We start from the raw sequence: 22,803 nt of genomic DNA, 5'->3' as shown, positions 1-22,803 counted from the left end.
GCTCTCCAGTATAGAGCAGAGGAAAAAATTTTGAAGCATTTTAACCCATTAGTGCCCAACGTTCCCATATGGGAGCTTATTATGGGAACATTGGGCACTGATGGGTTAAGATGAGAATATAACTGAAATCCCAAATCACCTACAGTTATCTTAATCTCTAACAACCACTCTTTCACCTCTACTGTCTTTTAAAACTTAATGAATCTCACTTCTTCCAATTTGTAATAACTTGGTGTTCAGATTATTCAAAACCATCATCCAAGAGTTTGCATGTAGACAATATCTAAGCGCACATACCTTTATTTTGCTTTCTTCTTCATTACTTATTTATTTGTTAGATTTGTATCCCACATTTTCCCACCTATTTGCAGGCTCAGTGTGGCTTACATAGTACCGTAAAGGTGTTCGCCAATTCCAGTATGAACAAATACATTAATGTTGTGGTAGAATAAGGTTCATGTGTACAGACACATTAGGGAATCGTAGAGAGGAAGAGTTATTATATGTCCATTATGAGCTTTGGATTCGTTGTGTTGCAGGGTACAGGCATTTAAGTTGGGTCGGTAAGGTATGCCTTTTTGGACAGGTTAGTTTTTAATGATTTCCGGAAGTTTAGGTGATCATAAATTGTTTTCATGGCTTTTGGTAATGTGTTCCATAGTTGTGTGCTTATGTAGGAAAAGCTGGATGCATAGGTTGATTTGTATTAGTGTCCTTTGCAGCTTGGGTAGTGGAGATTTAGGTCTGTTTGTGTTGATCCTGTTGTGTTTCTGGTTGGTAGGTCTGTGAGGTCTGTCAGGTATCCCGGGGCTTCGCCGTAGATAATTTTATGAACCAGGGTGCAGATTTTGAAAGCAATACGTTCTTTGATTGGGAGCCAGTGCAGTTTTTCTCAGAGGGGTTTGGCGCTTTCGAATCGCGTTTTTCCAAATATAAGCCTGGCTGCCATGTTTTGAGTGGTCTGAAGTTTCTTTATAATTGGTTATTTGCATCCCGCATAAATTCCGTTGCAGTAGTCTACATGGCTTAGTACCATTGATTGTATCAAGTTGCAAAATGTTTCCCTCGGGAAGAATGGTTTCACGCGTTTGAGTTTCCACATTGAGTGGAACATTTTCTTTGCTGTAGATTTCATTTGGTTCTCTAGTGTGAGGTTACGGTCAATTGTAACACTGAGAATTTTCAGGCTGTCTGAGATAGGGAAGGTATAATCTGGGGTGTTTGTTTGTGGGTTTGTTCGTATTATATTGGGATGAGAGGATGAGACAGTGTGTTTTTTCTGTATTGAGTTTTAGTTGAAATGCGTTTGCCCATGAGTCCATGATATTCAAGCTGAGCTTGATTTTGTTGGTGATTTCTGTCAGATCACATATGTAAGGAATGTCTATTGTGACATCGTCTGCATAGATGAAAGGGTTAAGGCCTTGGTTGAATAAGGATTTGGCTAGTGGGATCATCATTAGGTTGAAAAGGATCGGTGATAGTGGTGATCCTTGAGGTACTCCGCATTCTGCTTTCCACCGCGGTGATATGTTTGAGCTTGATTTCACTTCATATGTTCTAGTGGTTAAGAAACCCTTGATCCAACTAAGTATGTGTCCGCCAATCCCGAAGTAATCTAGGAGTCTTAGTAGTATTTTATGGTTTACCATGTCGAACGCACTGGACATGTCGAATTGGAGGAGAAGTATGCTTTTGCCTGTTGCTATTTCCTGCTTGAATTTGGCTAGGAGGGTAATTAGTGCTATGGAGGGGGGTGAAATCCTGATTGTGATTCATGTAATATTGTGAATTTGTTTATATAATCAGTAAGTTGTTTGGTTACCATGCTTTCCATTAGTTTGACCACCAGTGGGATTGATGCTACTGGGCGATAGTGATTTCGTTTGATTTTTTTCTTGATATCTTTTGGTATTGGGGTGAGTAGGATGTTGCCATTTTCCTTAGGGAAGAGACCTTGTTGAAGCATGTAGTTTAAATAGGATGTAAGGTCTGCTATGAAGCTGTGGGGGGCAGATTTTATTAGGTAGCTGGGGCAGGTATCCCAATTTACAGTGAGAGTTGGAGAACCTATTAATCGCCTGGGTGACTGTTTCCGCGGTGAGGAGAGCGAAGTTTGACCAGGTTCGGTCTGCTGGGTATTCACCAGGGGTTGGGTCCAAGCCAGTGATGAAATTTTCGATATCGGTGTTGTCCTGAGGTACCGTGTTACGTAGGTTTGCAATTTTTTCATTGAAGTATTTAGCAAGGTTGTCTGCAGATGGGATGTCTGTATTGGTTGTGGTGACCCAGGTGATGTCTAGTAGTTTGTTCACGAGTTGGTATAATTTCTTCGTGTCTTTGTAATCTGGCCCTATTTTAGTTTTATAGTATGACGTTTTGGTCTGTCTGTCTTGCATATTTGTATTTTCTCAGAGCTGCAGATCCCAAACTAATCTGCAGACAGCCTTTCTTTCCCCACACACTCAAGCCCCCTACAGTTTTCTCTGTTTGTGGATACTTCCTTATCCTGTGTTTTATGTTGCAGATACAAAAGGCAAGGAATCTTCTGCAATGAAAACTGACCTCCTGAGAGCCCGTAACATGAAAAGGTACATCAACCAACTGACAGTAGCCAAGAAGCAGTGTGAGAAACGGATAAGACTTCTAGGAGGGCCTACCTATGATCCGCAGGAGGATGGTGCCTCAGATGAGGCAGATGGCCCTCAGAGCCAAAAGGTAAGGTTTTAAGTAGACAGTAAACAGAGAAAGAAGCATAGGATGCAAGTTTTGTCAACTGTGGGGTTACCTCAAAAATCATAAGCTGGGGCAGTGAAATTAAATGTACTGGCTTTACTTCTGGATTATGACCTAAAAATTATTTTTGCCTTAAAAGATATGTAGTTCTTTGTTAGTGCAGTAACTTACATAATTGGCTTATAGGCGTCAGGTGCTATATTCGATATGATTTTGTGGCCTTAGCGTGCAGGAAAAACCTGTGGGCCATGCTAAGACTGCTTTATGTCACAAACTACTGTGATCTTATGTATGGGCAGTATAGCAAATGAAATAGACTATAAACAGCTTGAAAATAAACAAAAGTTTAAATACAAGCTCCACCCTAATGTATTTATTTATTATGACACTTTTACTCCACATTATACATTAATGAATTGTTTCAATGTGGCTTACGATAGAGGTGAGAGATTGTAAACAGGAGGCTATCGAAGAATTGACAGTTTGTATTAGATTATGGCATAGATTACAGTGTGAGTCCATCTGTGTCTAAATTGCATATTGAGTGATTAGTTCTACATGTGAATTGACGATCAATAGATTGATCCCTTGGGAGCACTTAATAGAGGACATTGGTAACCAAAGTAAATCAATTAAATAAAGGGGGGAGTTTCTATATCATTTAGATCCCACAGAAATCATTTTCATCTCCACATTGTGTAAAACCACACCTCGAATATTTTATGCAACTCTGGTCACCGCCTCTCAAAAATGATATAGTGGAATTAGAAAAGGTACAGAGAAGGGCAACGAGAATGATAAAGGGGATGGCATGACTTTTCCCTATGAGGAGAGGCTAAAGCAGCTAGGGCTCTTCAGCTTGGAGAAAAGATGAGTAAGGGGATATACGATAGAGGTCAATAAAATAGTTGAATGGAAAGGGTAGATGTTAATCACTTGTATACTCTTTCCAAAAATGCTAGGACTAGGGGCCACATAATGAAGCTACAAAGTAGTAAATTTAAAATGAATCCGAGAAAATATTTCTTCACGCAGTGTGTAATTAAAACTCTGGAATTTATTGCCAGAGAATGTAGTAAAAGCAGTTAGCATAGCGTGGTTTTAAAAAAGGTTTGGCTAGCTTCCTAAAAGAAAGTTCATAAGCCATTGTAAAACTGGACTTAGGGAAAATCCATTGCTTATTTCTAGAATAAGCAGCACAAAATGTATTGTACTGTTTTGGGATCTTGCCAGGTACTTGTAATCTGGATTGGCCACTGTTGAAAACAGGATGCTGGGCTTGATGGACCTTCAGTCTGTCCCAGTATGGCAATACTTATGTACTTATGGTAATCTGGAATCCCAATGAAATGATAAAACAATAATTTACTGCAACATATGTTAAAGGAGAATTTAAAGAAATTTTAGTGTATTTTAAACTAATTTTGACCTTGTAGTCATAGAGTACATGAGAGAATTCATTTTTTCCTTTTTTCACCAAACCCTCCAAAAGTGGAATTCTAGAACTTGAAAATACTTTTAATTTGGTTTAGTGAGCATTCAAAGAATGAGCAAAACATGAGATGATGCCGCCTTTGCTGCCTGGTTTACATCTTATTTTTTTTAGTTTCAAAATGATGTTTTCTGGCACTGAGTGGTATACTGCATATAAATTAATTTTCAAAATTCATAGACTCGTTCTCCTCACATTTCTCTTTATTCTGTCCTTGAGTGTGGTGTTCTGCTAAGAAAAAATTTGAGATTACTGATGCAAGGTGAGTTGCTCAGCATTTTACAATGCCAGCAAAAGGAATTACCCATTTGCAGGTTTTTACAGTTTCTTATTTTTGTAGATTCTTCAGTTCGAGGATATCATGGCTAATCCATCCTTTCGTGAACACTTTCAGTTTTACATGGAGCGCATAGACAAAAGTGCTTTGATTAGCTTCTGGGAGTCTGTGCAACATCTGAAGACTGCTAACAAGGTAGGTCACTATCAAAAATAAGTCAGTGGTACTGTTTGAAAGAAAGGATGAGAGATATATGGAAGTGAAAGTGGGTGTTTTCCATGTTCGAATTTGTATTCACATCTATCCAAAGTAAGGCAAATTACTGCTTCCCTTCCTTCCTCTGTCTTTTATCACCTCACCAGTTGCAACATCCTTCCCTGTCACTCATCCCTTTCTTATGCCTTAGCTGTATCCAGGCTCCTTTTGCCCCCTTTCCTTCCCATTGCTACCCTCTCCTGCCTCGTTTAAAGACCCTTCCCTTTTTTCTGTCTCTTACCTTCTTCATAGCTCTCTGTATCCTTTCAACTACTTCCTAGACCTTCCAGGTCTTAAAATCATCTACCCTTCCCATTTTTCTGTACTCTGTCTCACAGCCCTTCTTATCCTCCCTTGTTGTCCTAATTCCTACTTATTTTAAGAACATAAGAATAGCCATACTGGGTGAGACCAGTGGTTCATCTAACCCAGTATCCTGTTTCCATTAGTGGCAAATCCAGGTCACAAGTACCTGGCAAAACCCAATTAGTATCACAATTCCATGCTTACCAATCCCAGGGCTAGCAGTGGCTTTCCCCCCCCCCCCCCCCCCCCCCCACACCCACCCCATGTCTATCTCAATAAAAGACTATGGACTTTTCATCCAGGGACTTATCCAAACCTTTTTTTTTAACCCAGATATGCTAACTGCCATTACCGTATCCTTTGGCAATGAGTTCCAGAGCTTAACTATCTTTGAGTGAAAAATATTTCCTCCCATTTGTTTTAAAAGTATTTCCATGCAGTTTCATTGACTGTCCCCTGGTCTTTCTACTTTTTCAATGAGTGAAAAATCGATTCACTTCCACCTACTCCACACCACTTAGGATTTTGTAGACCTCAATCATATTTTATTTTATTTTTTATTTTTGTTACATTTGTACCCCTCGCTTTCCCACTCATGGCAGGCTCTATGCGGCGGGCAATGGAGGGTTAAGTGACTTGCCCAGAGTCACAAGGAGCTGCCTGTGCCAGGGATCGAACTCAGTTCCCCAGGACCAAAGTCCACCACCCTAACCACTAGGCCACTCCTCCACTCCTTCAGCCTTCTCTTTTCCAAGCTGAAGAGCCCTAACCTCTTTAGCCTTTCCTCATATGGTAGCAGTCCCAAACCCTTTATCATTTTGATTGCTCTTCTTTGCACCTTTTCTAATTCCGCTATATCTGTTTTGAGATACGGTAACCAGAATTGTGTTATGAATCTACTGAGACAGGCAGGGGAATGACTGGGACTCGCTTTTGATTGGCCTGTCAGGGATTGAGCAGACATCTGAGGCAGCAGACGTCAGACCTTATTTAAACTTACCTCTCCCTACAGTGAACGCTCTAGTGTTATTTCCTCTCAACTGAGCTCTGGTTCTCTTGCTTAGTCTGTGCTCGTGGCACAGTGTGTATTCTTTGGAGTTTGCTTCCTCTTCTCTTTGTTTGTGGTCTCTGTGTTTGCTGGTTGTAACCAGCGTTTCCTTGATTGTTTCACTGCAGTGCAGCTGGGTCTGTTATCTCGCCTTTGCCTCGTTTCTCCCTGCCTGGCTGTGGTGTTGATTTGTTGGTGGTAAGCCCATTCCCGCTTTGTTTGTTTAGTTTCCCTCTACTCTGTTTTAACCCTTTATGTGCAGTGCTTGGTATTTGTTTTTTGTGAGCCCTGCCTCTTTCAGGCAGCCTTTCTGTCCCTGGTAAGCTCGTTCTTGCTTTGTTTGTTTAAGCTTCCCTCTACTCTGCTTTAACCCTTTATGTGCAGTGTTTGGTATTTGTCTTTCGTGTGCCCTGCCTGTTTTAGGCAGCCTTTCTCTGGTCTCCGCTTTAACCCTTTCTGTTCTCTTGTGTGCCCTGCTTTTTTCCTGCCCTTATATTTGAAAGCAGCCTTTCTCTATAGTCTGCTTTTGCTTGTTATTTTGCTGTGGGTTCTGGCCCTCTTCTTGTGTGTGTATTTGAAGGCAGTCCTTCCCTCTGTTCTGCTTTTACTCTGGGTGCCCTGTGTTTGTTATTTGACTTTGGGTTCATTCCATGCCAAGTGGTCTAAATCTTCCCACCATCATGTCTCCAATTTTGCTCAAATTTTATCTGTTGCGCGAGTCAGGTATTAAACGAAGTTTCCCAAAATTTGAGGTCTCTAACTGCACTATTTGCAGATCTAGATCCCCTTTTCTGAAAGGTTGTCAGTCCATGAGCTCGCGACATTTACCAAAATGCCATTTTGGGGGTCTGATAAAATCCAAACACATTTATAAGAATGGCTAAAAAATTCAAATCCTGTACAGTTTTTGATGCTAATTCCGATGAAATACATTTTAACATTATGGATGCAAAATCCAGTCAAACAAGTTGACTCAAAGTGTGCATCAAAATTGGTTGCAACTCATCGGAACATATTTGGACCAATATTCAGACCGCAACAACTTCCATGCAAACAAAGATACGGGCTTGAAATATTGAACAAGCATTATGCTTGTGCTGGACATAATACTGCCAGATTTGCAACTAACCAGCATCTATAACCGCCCTGCATGATCTCTTCAAAGTTGGCACTGTCAGCGCAAATGGTAAAATGTACCAAAGTTCAAAGCCAATTATTAAAAAAGAGTCTGCCTGAATCAGCTTGTGAACAGTATCATCTGAAAGAGAAAACTGTGCTCTACAACACTGATATGTTTTTGTTTTGCAATGCCACCATTAAGTAGCCATTTACTCAGGTCAAAGTATGTTATATTTTGTGTGCGCGATGTATTGCGTTGGTCCATGATGGCTGAGCCATTACTGGTTATCACATTGAAACCAGCATCCCCATTGCCAAAGGGGCCACGCCCGATAGCCATGCAGTAACAGCCACGGGTGGGTATCTTTACTGCAGGATCCCAAGCCTGATTGTGTGTTTCTTTACTGTAGGATCCCAAGCCTGCCTTCTTCAGTTACTTCACTGCAGGTTCCCAAGCCTGCCTTCTTCAGTTACTTCATCATTCTGAAAGCATCATTGATCTGCAAGAGAACGGTTTCAGGGAAACTATATTGCCGACCAGATGATGTCACTGATGGAGGTGGAATAACAGCAATGATAAGTTGTTCTGGGATCCAGCAAGTATCGTGTCTTACCGGCCAATAAAGTGAAGTAGCGGGACCATGAGGATGCATAAAGCTTATGAAAGCATCTTTCTGTTCAACTGACATTTCACAAATGTTTCCAATCCACCATAACAGTGCACACTAAACGATTGGATAATCAATGAATAAATTACGAATGAATAAATATATCAATACTTTTAAGCGACTATTAAGACTCAAAAATGAAGAAAAATTAGCGTATCAAGCGTACTAAATATAACATACTTTGACCTGAGTAAATGGCTACTTAATGGTGGCATTCCAAAACAAACATATATCAGTGTTGTAGAGCACAATTTTCTCTTTCAGATGATACTGTTCACAAGCTGATTCAGGCAGACTCTGTTTTTTTTTTCTACACACCTAAGACCGTATATTTGAAACTTTATTTTCAAGTTGGGAAACCTTCAATAGTTCACAAAGAGAAATTGAAAGTCAATGAATACCAGCTCTTCTCATTATTAACCACAAGAAAATTCCATATATTGAGGTCTTATATAATGAAAATGTACACCAGAGCTGTGGATGCTTCACAGTGCAATTAAAAATTGTAAGTTTAAGATTTGCCATCTGGGTCATGTCTCTATTCTCTGTCCAAGACTGGACATTTCTCATCTTCCAAATACCTTTCAGCATTGACCAACCACACATGCAAACTTATGAAAGACTCAACAGAGTTATAAAAATGATTACATTCACTTAACGTTAATAAAAATTAAAGAATCCAATCAAATAGCAAAAAGAAAAAAATTTCCTGTCAAATTCCAGAGTTGGATGTATTCTGCCAATTTTCCTGCCAAAGCAAAAAGATGCATTTTTGCTTCTACGTATTGGCAGACTCTTTTTTATGTGATTATTTATTGAAATGTATCATTTGAAAACAAGAATTTCTTGTCTCAGAAATACAGCCATAATTAAAGGAAACATTTTGAACTTATTTCCAACAATCTTATACAAACAAAAATATAAGTAATCCAAATTTCAAAATAATATAGAGGAAAAATAAGTATATCATTTTTAGAAGCTTCCTTAGACCCCAAGAACCTGGGGGGGGGGGGGGGGGGACGTTACAAATAGAGAAGATTATTAAGGAAATTCAATATACTAAACTTTACGGCGTTTCCTCAACATTATATTCGTTGTTGATTCATACTTGCTTCGAATCCAGAAAAGATTTTAGCTGTTCTGGTGAATAAAATATAAACTTAGTATTATTCAGCCTTATTATACATTTACACAGATAAGCCAATAGAAAAGAACCCCCCAAGTCCACAGTTCTCTTTCTCATTGCAAGAAAAATCTTCCTCCTTTGCTGAGTTTGTTTCGTGACGTCAGGGTAGATCCAGACTTTTTCACCTCAAAGAGGGTTTTATTATTTTTAAAGTACATTTTCATTATTGCATTAAGATCTTGTTCAAATACTAGTGAGACGATAAGGGTAGCTCTTTCAGATTTCTCGTCTAGGGTTTGTTCTAGCAAGTCTGATAGATTTTCCAAGTTTAGATTTTTTGGTAACTTGTTCTCTCCTTCTTTGCACTAGGAATATAATACAGCTTATTTATGGGCGGTATCGCTTCTTGAGGGAATTTTCAATTTTCAATCAAGTATCTCTTAAAAAGATCGAACGAAGTGCAACTTGGGACTTTAGGAAAGTTTAAATACCTTATATTTAACCGTCGATTATAGTTTTCTAATAGCTCAATCTTTCGACGTGCCTCTGTATTATCTTTTATCACAGCGTCTCTAAACTTCTGAAGCATTTCTACTTCCTGTTGCACTTTAGTAACTTTTGTAGCCAAATCTTGTTTTACGGAATCAACTGTCGTTTTTAACTCTTCCATCTTAGAATTAAAGGTAGCTACCTCACCTGATGCCTTTTGTAATGTCTTGTCCATTTTGTTCAGCATCCGCCGAATCAATTCTAGATTTATCTCCATTTTCTCACGGGGAATCTCCTCAGAGCACAGCGTGTATTGCGGAGTTGGTCCCTCGCTTGGCTTCTCACTCCTTGCACTTCTGGTGAGTTGTTGGATCGCCCCCAACTCCGCAGTCGATGCCAGACATGGAGGCAGTATATTTGATGGAGGTGATAGGGAGACTTCCTCTCCCAGCGTTGACTCCTCTTCTCCGGTCGACAGCGCTATGGGATCCGGCTCTCGTCGAGGAAGAGCTCAATGTTTGGCTGTGTCGGGGTAGAGGTAGAGGAGGGCGGGAGAACCATCCTCACCACCGCTTTTCGTTTGGTGTGTGGCATCTCTATAAAGAAAGAATCGTCTTGGCAGACTCTTTTTTAATAATTGGCTTTGAACTTTGGTACATTTTACCATTTGCGCTGACAGTGCCAACTTTGAAGAGATCCTGCAGGGCGGTTATAGACGCTGGTTAGTTGCAAATCTGGCAGTATTATGTCCAGCACAAGCATAATGCTTGTTCAAAATTTCAAGTCCGTATCTTTATTTGCATGGAAGTTGTTGCGGTCTGAATATTGGTCCAAATATGTTCCGATGAGTCGCGACCAATTTTGATGCACACTTTGAGTCAACTTGTTTGACTGGATTTTGCATCCATAATGTTAAAATGTATTTCATCGGAATTAGCATCAAAAACTACAGGATTTGAATTTTTTAGCCATTCTTATAAATGTGTTTGGATTTTATTAGACCCCAAAAATGGCATTTTGGTAAATGTCGCGCAGTCATGGACTGACAACCTTTCAGAAAAGGGGGTCTAGATCTGCAACTATTGCAGTTAGAGACCTCAAAGTTTGGGAAACTTCATTTAACACCTGACTCGTGCAACAGATAAAATTTGAACAAAATTGGAGACCATGATGGTGCAAACGTTTTTTAATTTTAGACCACTTGACATGGAATGACCCACAGTTCAAATGATCACATAGGGTTTTGTTGTGAATTCTGATTGAGGCAATTTCAAGTTGAGGTGTTATGGACTCAGCAGTGGTTTCGATGGTAAAATGGGATCGATAGATTAGTGCTATGCCTCCGCCTCTTTTTCCTTTTCTGGTCCAGTGTGTGATTTTGTATCTTGGAGGGCATAGGTCTAGGATTTTAGGGTCCTTTTGATCATGGATCCAGGTTTCACTAATGAAGAGTAGGTCAAGGTTTTCTGCCGTGTTCCAGTCGGTTAGTATTGCTGTTTTGTTTATAGCGGATCTGGCATTGATGTAGCCCAGTTGGATTGTTTGGAACGGATCTTCTGTGTTTGGTGTTGTGTGGACTTTTAATAGTTGTTGTTTCTTTGTCAAGGTGAGTTTGTTTGGCCCATTTTTTCCCCTTCTGTTGTGATTGTCCGGATGTGAGTGTTCTTCCTTTGTTTACGTTGGGGTTTTTTTTTACTGGACTTTTCTGTAATTTCCTGGTTTTCTGTAATTGGTTTCTTTATTGTACCTCACCTTGATTCTCAACCTGAGGGAGATGGCAAGTGATAAGTCTGATATAGCATAATATAACAGAAGTATGTTTTACTCTATTGGTGCTTTAAAATAGGGACACTGTGAATCTGTTCAGGCAGCTAACATTGCCAGATTCTCAGGGGTTTCACATTAATATTCCTAAAACTAATAGGAGAAAAATTTAACTCAATGCATAGTTAAGCTCTGGAACTCATTGCCAGAGCGTGTGGTTAAAGCAGTTAACTTAGCTGGGCAGCTCCCCTCCTGAACCCACCCCCCACTGGGGACAGCCCTCTCCTGGACTTGATATAGGAACATTCTCACTTGCTTCTGCACATGGCCGGTTCCACGTCAGAATGTCTTCCAGAGCTTCTAGCAGCAGTTTTGCAAGAAAAGTCAAGATTTCCACTACTTCAAGAAGGGAGTGAATTGAGCTGAACACCAAAAGCATAGTTACCCAAATGGTGGTGCCCAAAAGTCCTGCTTCACTTGGAGGGACTCTTTTTTGGTCAGGTGGAGGGAATAGGGGCTGTTGGGGAGGGAGAGGGGGTCAGTTTCATTTTTGACTTCAGTTTCTGCCAAAACCGAGCTATTGCATAGGACTGCTAGCCAAAGCAGCAGTAGACAGTTGTAATTATTATAGCTATTTACTTTCTTATTTTTCATATTAGGTGAGTGTTGAGATTAGAAAATCAGCTAAATTTTCACATTTGTCTAGATCTCTTCATTTGGTTATATGAATAGCTGTTTAAAAGAAAAAAATGAAAATGATGATGTCTGCATATTGTGTCAATGATAAGTTCATAACATATTGTCCTTTTTGGTTAATAGCTTATATGCTATTTTTATGTGATTATTTGCTTGTTTTGGTTATTTACAGAATGAAATACCTCAACTAGTCAGTGAGAATTTATCAGAATTTCTTTGTGGAAAGCAAAGAAATCCCTGTAGAGAAACCACTTTACAAAGAAATTCAGCAAAGCCTTGTGGGGAATAAAGGCATTGAGGTCTTCAATAAAATTCAAAGTGATGTATACGAAACACTGAAAGATAGGTATTACCCATCCTTCATTGTCAGCGATCTGTATGAGAAGCTCATAAAAGAGGAAACAGAGAAAGGCACCCTTCAATCCAGCTGTTATGACAAGGATGACCTGGTGAGTGACAGTTAAGCTACTGATGTCATCACTGTTCTTCTAGGCCACTGGTTTACATACCCCTATGAGCAGTGTAATTTGGTGAATATTTAAAGATCTTTGGGTCTATTGTAGTTTAAGTTTTCTTATGTAATGTGTTTACTATCTGGTTTGTTTTTTAATTTGTTTTTTTGTTATTGTATAACTGTTTCTTGCATGTATACACATCTATAAATATAGATATATATAGAGGGAGATATGTTGCATAGTATTTGGATTTGTGGCATTCTGTGTAAATTCTTTTACAATGATTTTTTTTTCTCGTGCTGGAAAAATAAAATATTTGACTTTAAAACAGAGAACCTTAAGTGGTGTCCTACTGAGCCATTACTCCTACAGTGATGTGAAAAAGTCCCCCCCCCCCCGATTTCGCCTAATATTGCATATGGTCACACTGAATGGTTTCTGATCTTTAAACAAAAATGTAATACTAGATAAAGGGAACCTGAATCTATACATACGTTTCTAAATTAGTATTTCATTTATTTAAGGAACAAAGTTATCCAACTTCCATAGCACCTATGTGAAAAGTGACTGCTCCCTAAACTTAATAATTAATTACACCACCTTTAGCAACAATAATTACAACCAAACCTTTTCTGTAGTTTGAATCATTCTTTTCTATCGCTGTTGAGGAATCTTAGCCCACTCTTCTTTGCAGAACTACTTTAATTCAGACACATTTGTAAGTTTTTTTCATGTATGAACTGCTGATTTCAGTCCTGCCAATAGGCTAGTCTATTGGTATTGATGCACTGGTCTGTAGTTAGTGAGATTGCTGATCCTACTAGTTACATTCTTTGGATTGGGGTGAGTATGATGTCTCCGCCTTTTTCTGTTGGAAATTGTCATAAGAACATAAGAGTAGCCATACTGGGTCAGACTAATGGTCCATCTAGCACAGTGGTCACAAGTGCCTGGGAGAAACCCAAATCATGGCAACATTCCATACTACAAATCCCAGGGCAAGCAGTTGCTTCTCATGTCTATCTCAATAGCAGACTATGGACTTTTCCTCCAGAAATTTGTCTAAACCTTTTTTGAACCCAGATACAGTAACTGCTGTTACCACATCCTCCGGTAAAGAGTCCCAGAGCTTAACGAGTGAAAAAATATTTTCTCCTATTTGTTTTAAAAGTATTTCCATGTAACTTCCTCAGGTGTCCCCTAGTCTTTGTATTTATGGAACAAGCAAAAATTCAATTTAATTCTACTCGTTCTACACCATTCAGGATTTTGTAGACCTCAGTCATATCTCCCCTTATCTGTCTCTTTTCCAAGCAGAAGAACCCTAACCTCTTTAAAAAGCCTTTCCTCATACGAGAGGAATTCTATCCCTTTTAGCATTTTGGTCACTCTTGTTTAAAACTTTTTTTAATTCTGCTATATCTTTCTTGAGATACAGCGACCAGAACTGAATGCAATACTCAAGGTGCGGGCGCACCATGGAGCGGTACAAAGGCATTATAGTATTTTTAGTCTTATTCACCATCCCTTTCCTAATTATTCCTAGCATCCTGTTTGGTTTTTTTTCGCCGCCACCACACTGAGCAGAAGATTTCAGCATATTATCTACAATAACACCTAGATCTTTTTCTTGGGTGCTGACTCCCAAGGTGAAACCTATTATCAAGTAACTATGATTCAGATTATTCTTTCCAATGTGTTAAATAGCACCGGTCCCAGTACAGGTCCCTGTGACACTGCACTGTTCACCTTCCTCCATTGAGAGAAATGACCATTTAACCCTACCCTCTGTTTTCTGTCCAATAACCAATTCCTAATCCACACCATACCTCCTATCCCATGACACTCTAACTTTCTCAGGAGTCTCTCATGAGGAACTTTATCAAAAGCTTTCTGAAAATCTAGATACACTACATCAACCAGCTCACCTTTATCCATATGTTTATTCACGCCTTCAAAGAAATGAAGCAAATTGGTGAGGCAAGGCTTCCCTTGGCTAAACCCATGCTGACTCTCTCCCATTAATCCATGTTTGTCTAAGTGTTCTGTAATTTTATTCGTTATAAAAGTTTCCACTATTTTGCCCGGCACTGATGTCAGTCTTACCAGTGTATTAATTCCTGGATCATCCAAGAACCCTTTTCAAAATTGGCGTCACATTGGCCACTCTCCAATCGTCAGGTATTATGGACAACTAGTAAAAAAAAATGCCTGTTTCTGTAAACAATGAACGGGCGCTAGCAGGTATTGGCTTCCTGCAATTAATGTTTGGAAAGTATTTTTTATGATGTGTTTTTTTAGTGTTTTGGTTGTGGGTGTAAGACGCTGATTCTGCATGTTGGAGCTTGTGTATTTTTTTTGGGGGGGGGGGGGGTGTTGGTGTGAGTGAGGGACAGAGATCTTGATTCAGCACGGCAGAGTGTTTGTATGATGTTGTGGTGGTGTTTGGGGGGAATGTGTGTGTGTGTTATTGAGAGAGAGTCATTTTGATTTTCCATTTGTGTTTGTTTGTGTTAAGGGGGTGGCAGGGGAGTGTGTGGGTGTGAGTGAGAGATAGCGAGATGCTGTTTCTCCATGGCAAACAGATATGGTGGTTGTTTAAATATTTTTTCTAATACTACGGGTATTTCCCAAAGCATAATAACCCTTCATAGAGTGGCAAAATAACCCGAGGATTCTGTTTGAACACAATAGTTCCACAGCTGACTGTTGCTTGCTGAGCTCCTCAGTTATCTGTAACATGAGATCTCTGTTTCGGCTGACTGCAGATCAGTGTTTCTCCACTCAAGAGAAACGAACCGGCAAGTCGCCTGCTCTCCCTCTTCCTCGGCTTACGGTAGCAGAATCCTGGTACCTGAAAGAGAGACGACCTCCTCCCCCACCACCCCTCGCGAGCCTCCCTTCTGGCATTTACCTTCAAGGTGATGACCCGCCGGCTAGTCCCTGCTGCCTTTGTGCGCTGTTTGTAATGTATGAGCACTGTGGCCAACACAGGCAGTGCTGGAGGATAGGAGATCATTTTACCCAGCATGAGGGCAGTGCTCCCAGCACGCCTGCTTTCACAGAGCCGTAGGGAAGGCTGGGTGCTTGAAGCTGCTGTGTGTTTCAGTATTGTTTTTTTGGGCACTTTTGCTGTTGACGTCATTAAAGCGTTTTTTTTTTTTCTGAAATCCTTCTCGCCTTTCTCTTGTGTTCATTGTTTTCCCCCGGGGCAGTCTGAAGTTCGTGGATGACGGCTGCGCTGTGGTCACGGGGGGGGGGGGGGGGGGGGGGGGAGGTGTATGCAGTGCGGCGTTTTGCGGGTGGTTTTGGAGGTTGGCAGCGATTCTGGAGCGATTCATAGGCAGGGGCAGGAGTAGGCCCCTGCCTAGGTCGCTGTTTGCTGCTGTGCGTCGTGCTGGTTTGCTCACCCGCAGGCAATCACTGTGATGATAGTTCCTTATGTGTCTCTCTGTTCCTCCCTCGACATCATCACGTTTTGACGCGAGGGCTTCACCACCATGAATCCACGAACCCTTCAGCCTGGGAGTGACGTCAGATGGCTTCAGAACGTTGTCTTCAGAACGTTGAGGGTGCGTTTTATTATAGTAGATTTTAACGACAGGTTACATATTACTAACAGCAGATCATCGATTTCATGCTTGAGTTCTTTGAGTACCCTTGGATGTATGACATCCGGTCCAGGTGATTTACTACTCTTTAATTTGTCAGTTTGGCTCAGTAAATCTTCCAGGTTCACCAAGATTTCTTTCAGTTCCTTTTCATCATCACCCTTGAAAACTATTTCCGGTACAGGCAGATCTCTTACCCTTGGTGGTATGCCATCTAGTCCAGGTGATTTACTACTCTTTAATTTGTCAGTTTGGCTCAGTACATCTTCCAGGTTCACCAAGATTTATTTCAGTTCCTCCACATCATCACCCTTGAAAACCATTTCTGGTACAGGCAGATCTCTTACATCAGAAGCAAAGAATTCATTCAGTTTCTCCATTATGGCCTTGTCTTCCCTGAGGGCCCCTCTTGCTCCTTCGTGATGCAACGTTCCCATGGATTCTCTCACAGATTTTCTGCTTCTGATGTACCTGAAAAAGTTGTTACTGTGAGTTTGAGCCTCGGTGGCAAATTTCTCTTCATAATTCTTTCTTAGCCTTCTTTATTAATGCTTTGCTTCTGACTTGCCAGGACTTATGTAGCTTCTTATTTTCTTCATTTGAGTCCTTTTTCCATTCTTTGAAGGACAATCTTTTGGCTGTAATGATCTCTTTTACTTCACCTTTTAACCATGCTGGCTGACATTTCCTCTTCTTTCCACTTTTGCAAATTTGTGGAATGCATCTGGACTGGGCTTCCAAGATGATATTTCTGAATAAACATTCTTTAGACAATATGTATGTGATGTGTTTGGTAAGGCATTTGATGAACCATTCTGGTGAGTTTTTCATCATATTGTCGGGGCATTTATGTCAATGATGCCTTTACTGTGCTTGTTTTGGGTGTTTTGAAGGAGGACCAGATTCTGTCTGCCACGTTATGGTTTTCATTGATTTTGCACTCTTGTAAGAAGTCTGTGATGGATGTTTGTGATGTTGCAAGGTTTGATCTTGTATTTGCTATGTTTTGTTCCAAAATTATGCAAGCTCGTTTACTGTTGATGGTGTTTCAGCTGATGCCAGTACATCTTTGGTTTTCAGTAGATTGTTCATGAGTTCGAATAATTTTGGGTGGTTTTCTGTTCTGTAATATTCTGCTTTAGCTTTCGTTATATTGTTTTTGTATGCTCTTTTGACTTTTCTCCATATGCCTTTGCTTGAATCTGTTTTGTTTTTGGCCCAGGTTCTTTCTAGGTTCCTCAGTAGTTTTTTTCATATGTTATAGCTCATCATTAAACCAGGGACGTGGTTGTTTTTTAATTATTGTTTTTGTTTTGAGTGGTGCTATTTTATTTAGTGTTTTTTCGCTTGCGTCATCCAGTTTCTCATGAATTGGGTGTCATTGGGTGATAAGGTGGTCTGTTCATTCCATGCTATTGTCCAGAAGGCGTGGTTGTCCACCTTCCCTCTGGTTGTAATAGTGTGTGTTGGTCTTGACTCTCTGTTCCTGCCGTTCTCTTTCCATTGTAGTGTGAAAGTGAGCTTGCTGCAGTCTGACCATAACACCTCTTTCCATTTGTGGTTTTCTAATGTGTGATTGTCAGGGACGGTCTTAGCAGTTTCGGTGCCCTGTGCAGACCAGTTCAGTAGGGCTCCGCCTCCCCCACCCACCCACCCATCACCATAAGCCATAATTTATCAGAGTTTAAAAGGAGGTTTAGAGTTCTCAGAACCCCACCTCACTTCATACCTTAATGTGTATCCAGTATGTTTCAATAGAGAGCGGCAGACAGCGGCAGCGATGTTCATATCCTGTCAACTGCCATGCCCAGAGCCTCCTCGCTGCTGCGGGGGCGGGACACAGCAGCGAGGAGGCTCTGGGCTCAGCAGTTGACAGGATTGAAAATCGCTGCCGCTGCCTGATGCTCTCTGCTGAAATGTGGATGCACATTATGGTATGGAGCAGGGAGGTGTTCCAAGACAGGAGGACAGACATGCCAGAGATGTGGGGCCCCTAGGAGTGTGGGCCCTGTGTGTCCGCCCCTATCGACCCTGCCTAAGACCGGCCCTGGTGATAGTTATTTGCTACAAACCTGTGAGCTAGTATGTCTAATAAGTGGGTCCTTCAATAATGACCACTTTTCCAGGTTCTGAGGCAGCAAAGCACCTGCACACCATCACACTGTCCCCACTGTGTTTGACTGTTGGTATAATGAACTTACTGAGGAATGCTGTATTTGCTTTACGTTAGACATAATAGTATATGTGTTGTCCAAAGAGCTCTACTTTTGACTCGTCTGTCCATAGAACATTATCCCAAAAGGCCTTAGGATCATCCAGGTGGTTTTTGCAAATAAGAGATGAGCAATGATGTTAAACTGGGATAGCAGCAGATTCAACCTTCTACTCTCCCATTAATCTCATTTTTGCCCAGTCTTTCTTATTATGGAGTCGTGAGCACTGATCTTAGCTAGGGAGCGGGGAGAGTGAATGGGACTTGATATCAGTGGCGTACCAAGGGGGGAGCGGTGGGGGCGGTCCGCCCCGGGTGTCAGTGGGTGGGGGGGTGATCCGCTTTGCTCCCGCTGCTCCCACTTTACCTTTAAAAAAAATATTTTTGAAGCGTCGTTGCAGGCAGCGCCTTGCGTCTGCCCTGCTTGTTGTAAAAGAAGTAAATCTCTTCGCTTCGTCATCGTCGGGCCTCATTATGTCCCGCCCTCGCGGAAATTACCTCAGAGGAGGGTGGGACATAATGAGGCCCGACGACAACGAAGCGAAGAGATTTACTTCTTTTACAACAAGCAGGGCAGATGCAAGACGCTGCCTGCAACGACGCTTCAAAATTTTTTTTTTAAAGGTAGGGGTGGGAGCAGGAGAGTCGGGTCGGGGTGGGCTCCTCAGATGGGAGAGGGGTATTGTGGGGGGTTCTCACATGGGGAGGGGAGGGGGTTTTCATATGGGAGAAGGGGACTGAGTGGAGAGGGGTGTTGTGGGGGTTCTCACATGGGGAGGGGAGGGGGTTTTCATATGGGAGAAGGGGACTGAGTGGGGAGGGGGTTCTCAGATGGAAGAGGGGTGTTGTGGGGGTTCTCACATGGGGAGGGGAGGGGTTTCATATGGGAGAAGGGGACTGGGGTGGGGAGGGGGTTCTCAGATGGGAGAGGGGTGTTGTGGGGGTTCTCACATGGGGGGGAAGGGGTTTTTATATGGGAAAAGGGGACTGGGGTGGGGAGGGGGTTCTCAGATGGGAGAGGGGTGTTGGGGTTCTCACATGGGGAGGGGAGGGGGTTTTTATATGGGAGAAGGGGACTGGGTTGGGGAGGGAGTTCTCAGATGGGAGAGGGGTGTTGTGGGGGTTCTTAGATGGGGAGGGGGGTTTCAGATGGGAGAAGGGGACTAGAGTGGGGAGGGGTTTCCAGATGGGAGAAGGGGACTGGGGTGGGGAGGGGGGTTCTCAGATGGGAGAGGAGAGGGGTGTTCTGGGGATTCTCAAATGGGAGAAGGACTGGGGTGGGGTGGGGGTTCTCAGATGGGAGAAGGGGACTGGGGGTGGGGGTTCTCAGATGGGGTGGGGGTTCTCAAATGGGAGAAGGGGGCTAGAACTGGGGTCTGAGAAGGGGTCATGACGGAAAATGGGGCATGCCTGGGTCAGGTGGGAGAATGGGTCGGGCTGAAAAGGGGGGCAAGACGTGGATGAAGGGGGCTGAAACTGGGGGCTGAAAGGAGGGTAGGTGGGATAAGGGGGCTAATACTGGGACTGGGGGCTGAAAGGCGGCAGGGGCTGAAATTGTGGGGACTGGGGGCTGAAAAGGAGACAGGGAGAAATGGCTGGGGCTGATGCTCAGGACTGGTGAGAGAAAAGGGCTGGGGTTGAAACTGGGGGATAAAAAGAGGACAGGGAGAAGTGGCTGGGGGCTAAAGCTCGGGACTGGTGGGAGAAAAGGACTGGGGCTGGAACTGGGGGCTGAAAAAAAGGGGCAGAGAGAGGGGACTGATCCTGGATGGAAGGGGGAGGAGAGGGAGGGCAGACCCTGGATGGATGGGAGAGGGAGGGCAAATGATGGATTGAAGGGGCAGAGAGAAAGGGCAGACTGGATGGAAGGGATAGAAAGGGCAGACAGTGAATGGAAGGGGGAGAGAGAGAGGGCAGACAGGGGCAGATGGTGGATGGAAGGGGCAGAGATAGAGGGCAGATGTAGATGGAAGGTGCAGGGAGAGAGGGCAGACATTGGATGGAGGGGACAGCAGAGAGGGCAGACACTGGATGGCAGAGAGAGAACAAAGACAGATGCTGGATGGAAGGAAGACAGTGAAAAGAAGATGAGGAAAGCAGAAACCAGAGACAACAAACTGTAAATAAAATATATATTTTTATTTTTTTTTTGCTTTAGGATAAAGTAGTATTGTAGCTGTGTTAATGTTTATAATAGAACATGTAAGCAAGGTAATCTTTTTATTGGACTAATTTTAATACATTTTGGCTAACTTTCGGAGAACAAAACCCCCTTCCTCAGGTCCGGATAGGATATTGTAACAGCACTATACTGTATTGACCTGAGGAAGGATGTTTTGGCCTCTGAAAGCTAAATGTATTAGTCCAATAAAATGGTATTATTTTATTTTCTATATTTGTTTTATTTCTATTTGTTAATTTGTAAAGTGGTGATTGGTACTTGTTAGTTTTTTCAAATTTACATCTGCTGTCTTTATATTTTGCACAGTACTAGAGGACATTTTCAGTTTCTGTGGTGTTGCATTGTATACAGAGTCTGGCATCTTGGGGGTTCAGTTTAATTTTTGTCTAAATAGAAAGGTTATTATTGCTTATTCTATAGTGGATTAGGGTGTATCTGTGTTTGTGAAAAAGACATGGCTTTCGGTTGGCATTGACTGTGTAAGATGGACGATCTGTGTTATTCTGCCTGGTTTCGTTTTACAGTAGGTGAATTGATGTTCTAGTGCTCACTGTAGTGTTTAAGATGCTTTCCTTTTCCTTGTGTGACTTGTAGAAATTACTGCTTATGGTACGCTAGAATTGCTCTATAGGTCCTGAGTGTTTTGTATTCTCGGCATGCCTAGTGCTAGATTTTGGAGGGGGGGGGGGGGTGTTAAAAAAATGACCGGCCCCGGGTGTCAACTACCCTAGGTACGCCACTGCTTGATATACCGCTTATCTGTGGTTATAATCAAAACGGTTTACATATTATATACAGGTACTTATTTTCTACCTGGGGCAATGGAAGGATAAGTGACTTGTTCAGAGTCACAAGGAGCAGCAGTGGGAATCAAACCCAGTTCTGCAGAATCAAAGTCTGCTGTAGGAGTTCCAGAGCTTTAGAAATGGTTTTGTAACCCTTTCTAGACTGAGATATTTCAACAATTATTTTTTCTCATCTCTTCTGGAATTTCCTTTGATTGTGTCATAATGTTCTTGTAGAAACTTTGTGGTGACTACTTTACTCTCATGAAAAGGTTCAATTTAATTGGTTTAGATTTATGCAGGGTTGACTGCTATCAAGCCCTAACTGTGTTCAATTAGCTGAATCTAATTATTAAATGTGGTCAGTTGGTTCGTTGAGTAAGGGTGCAGTTACTTTTTCACATGGGTGTTATGGATATTGGATAACTTTGTTCCTTAAATAAATAAAGTACTTGAAAAGCTGTGTTGTCTTTACTCAGGTTCCCTTTGTCTAATATTACATTTTGTTTAAAGATCAGAAACCAATCATAGTGATATATATGTAACTAGCCGTTAAGCCCGTCAAAACGGGTGAGTATTGGGATGTGTTTTTTCCAAGGCCCCTCCCCCCTCTCCTCACCGCTGCAAGGCCCCCTGCCCTCCCTCCTTCCCTGCCAGCTGCAAGGCCCCCCCTCCGTCCCTCCCTCCCAGCTCCAAGGCCCCTGTCCCCCCCCCCCCAGCTCCAAGGCCCCCTGCCCTCCCTCCCAGTTCCAAGGCCACAATCCCTCCCAGCTCCAAGGGCCCCATTCCGTCCCTCCCTCCCATCCAGCTCAAAGGCCCCCTTCTGTCCATCGCTCCCAGGCCCCCCTCCTTCTGACCTCCCATGTCCAGCATCCTCCCTCCTTCCCTGCCAGCTGCAAGGCCCTCTGTCCCTCCCTCCCAGCTCCAAGGCCCTCTGTCCCTCCCTCCCAGCTCCAAGGCCCCCCGCACTCCCTCCCAGTTTGAAGGCACCTCCTCCTCCCTCTCAGCTCCACTGCCCCCCTCCGTCCCTCCCTCCCAGCTCCAATGCCCCCCCTCCGTCCCTTCCTCCCAGCCAGCTCCAAGGCCCCTCCTTCTGTGACCTCCCATATTCAGCATTTCTCCTGCTCTTCCCTACCCCCCCCCCCCCCGAGGTCGCCGATACCGCTCCCCCCCAAGGTTGCCGATACCGCTCCCCCCCCCCCCAGAGTCACCGCAGCCGCCCCCCCTCCACCTCGGCAGGGCCCTCTCTTCGCCACAGAACTTACAGTGCCGAAACCGCAACACGCAGATCAGCTTCCGTCGGCCTTCCTTCCCTGCCTGTGTCCCGCCCTCGTGTAACGTAACGTCGGTGAGGGCGGGACACAGGCAGGGAAGGAAGGCAGACGGAAGCTGAGCTGCTGCGGTTTCGGTGGGGGGAGTGGTAGCGGGGACCTCGGGGGGAGGAGCGGTAGCGACAGTATCCTTGTGCGGCTGTGTGTGTTTCCCTGAGTTCCGCCCCCTTCTCTCCCTGCTTCCTCCTCCTCCGATTTCCACACCCATGGAGGCGTGGCTTGGATTCTCAGGGTTCGGACTGTAGTGCGCA

General features: G+C 42.8%; 1 protein-coding gene across 1 annotated transcript in view; it reads left to right on the top strand.

Moving 5' to 3' along the window:
• Nucleotides 1-22,803, top strand: part of SNX25 (sorting nexin 25) — a 266,994-nt gene that overhangs the window by 130,085 nt on the left and 114,106 nt on the right. The window contains 4 exon segments of the mRNA XM_030191496.1: nucleotides 2,528-2,718; nucleotides 4,569-4,700; nucleotides 12,149-12,175; nucleotides 12,177-12,425. Of these exon segments, the coding sequence (XP_030047356.1) occupies nucleotides 2,528-2,718; nucleotides 4,569-4,700; nucleotides 12,149-12,175; nucleotides 12,177-12,425 (599 nt within the window).

The sequence above is a fragment of the Microcaecilia unicolor genome, chromosome 2, assembly GCF_901765095.1.
Source record: "Microcaecilia unicolor chromosome 2, aMicUni1.1, whole genome shotgun sequence".
Classification (NCBI taxonomy): Eukaryota; Metazoa; Chordata; class Amphibia; order Gymnophiona; family Siphonopidae; genus Microcaecilia; species Microcaecilia unicolor.
Note: the sequence above shows the minus strand (reverse complement) of the source record. Positions and strands in the feature narration are given on the sequence as shown.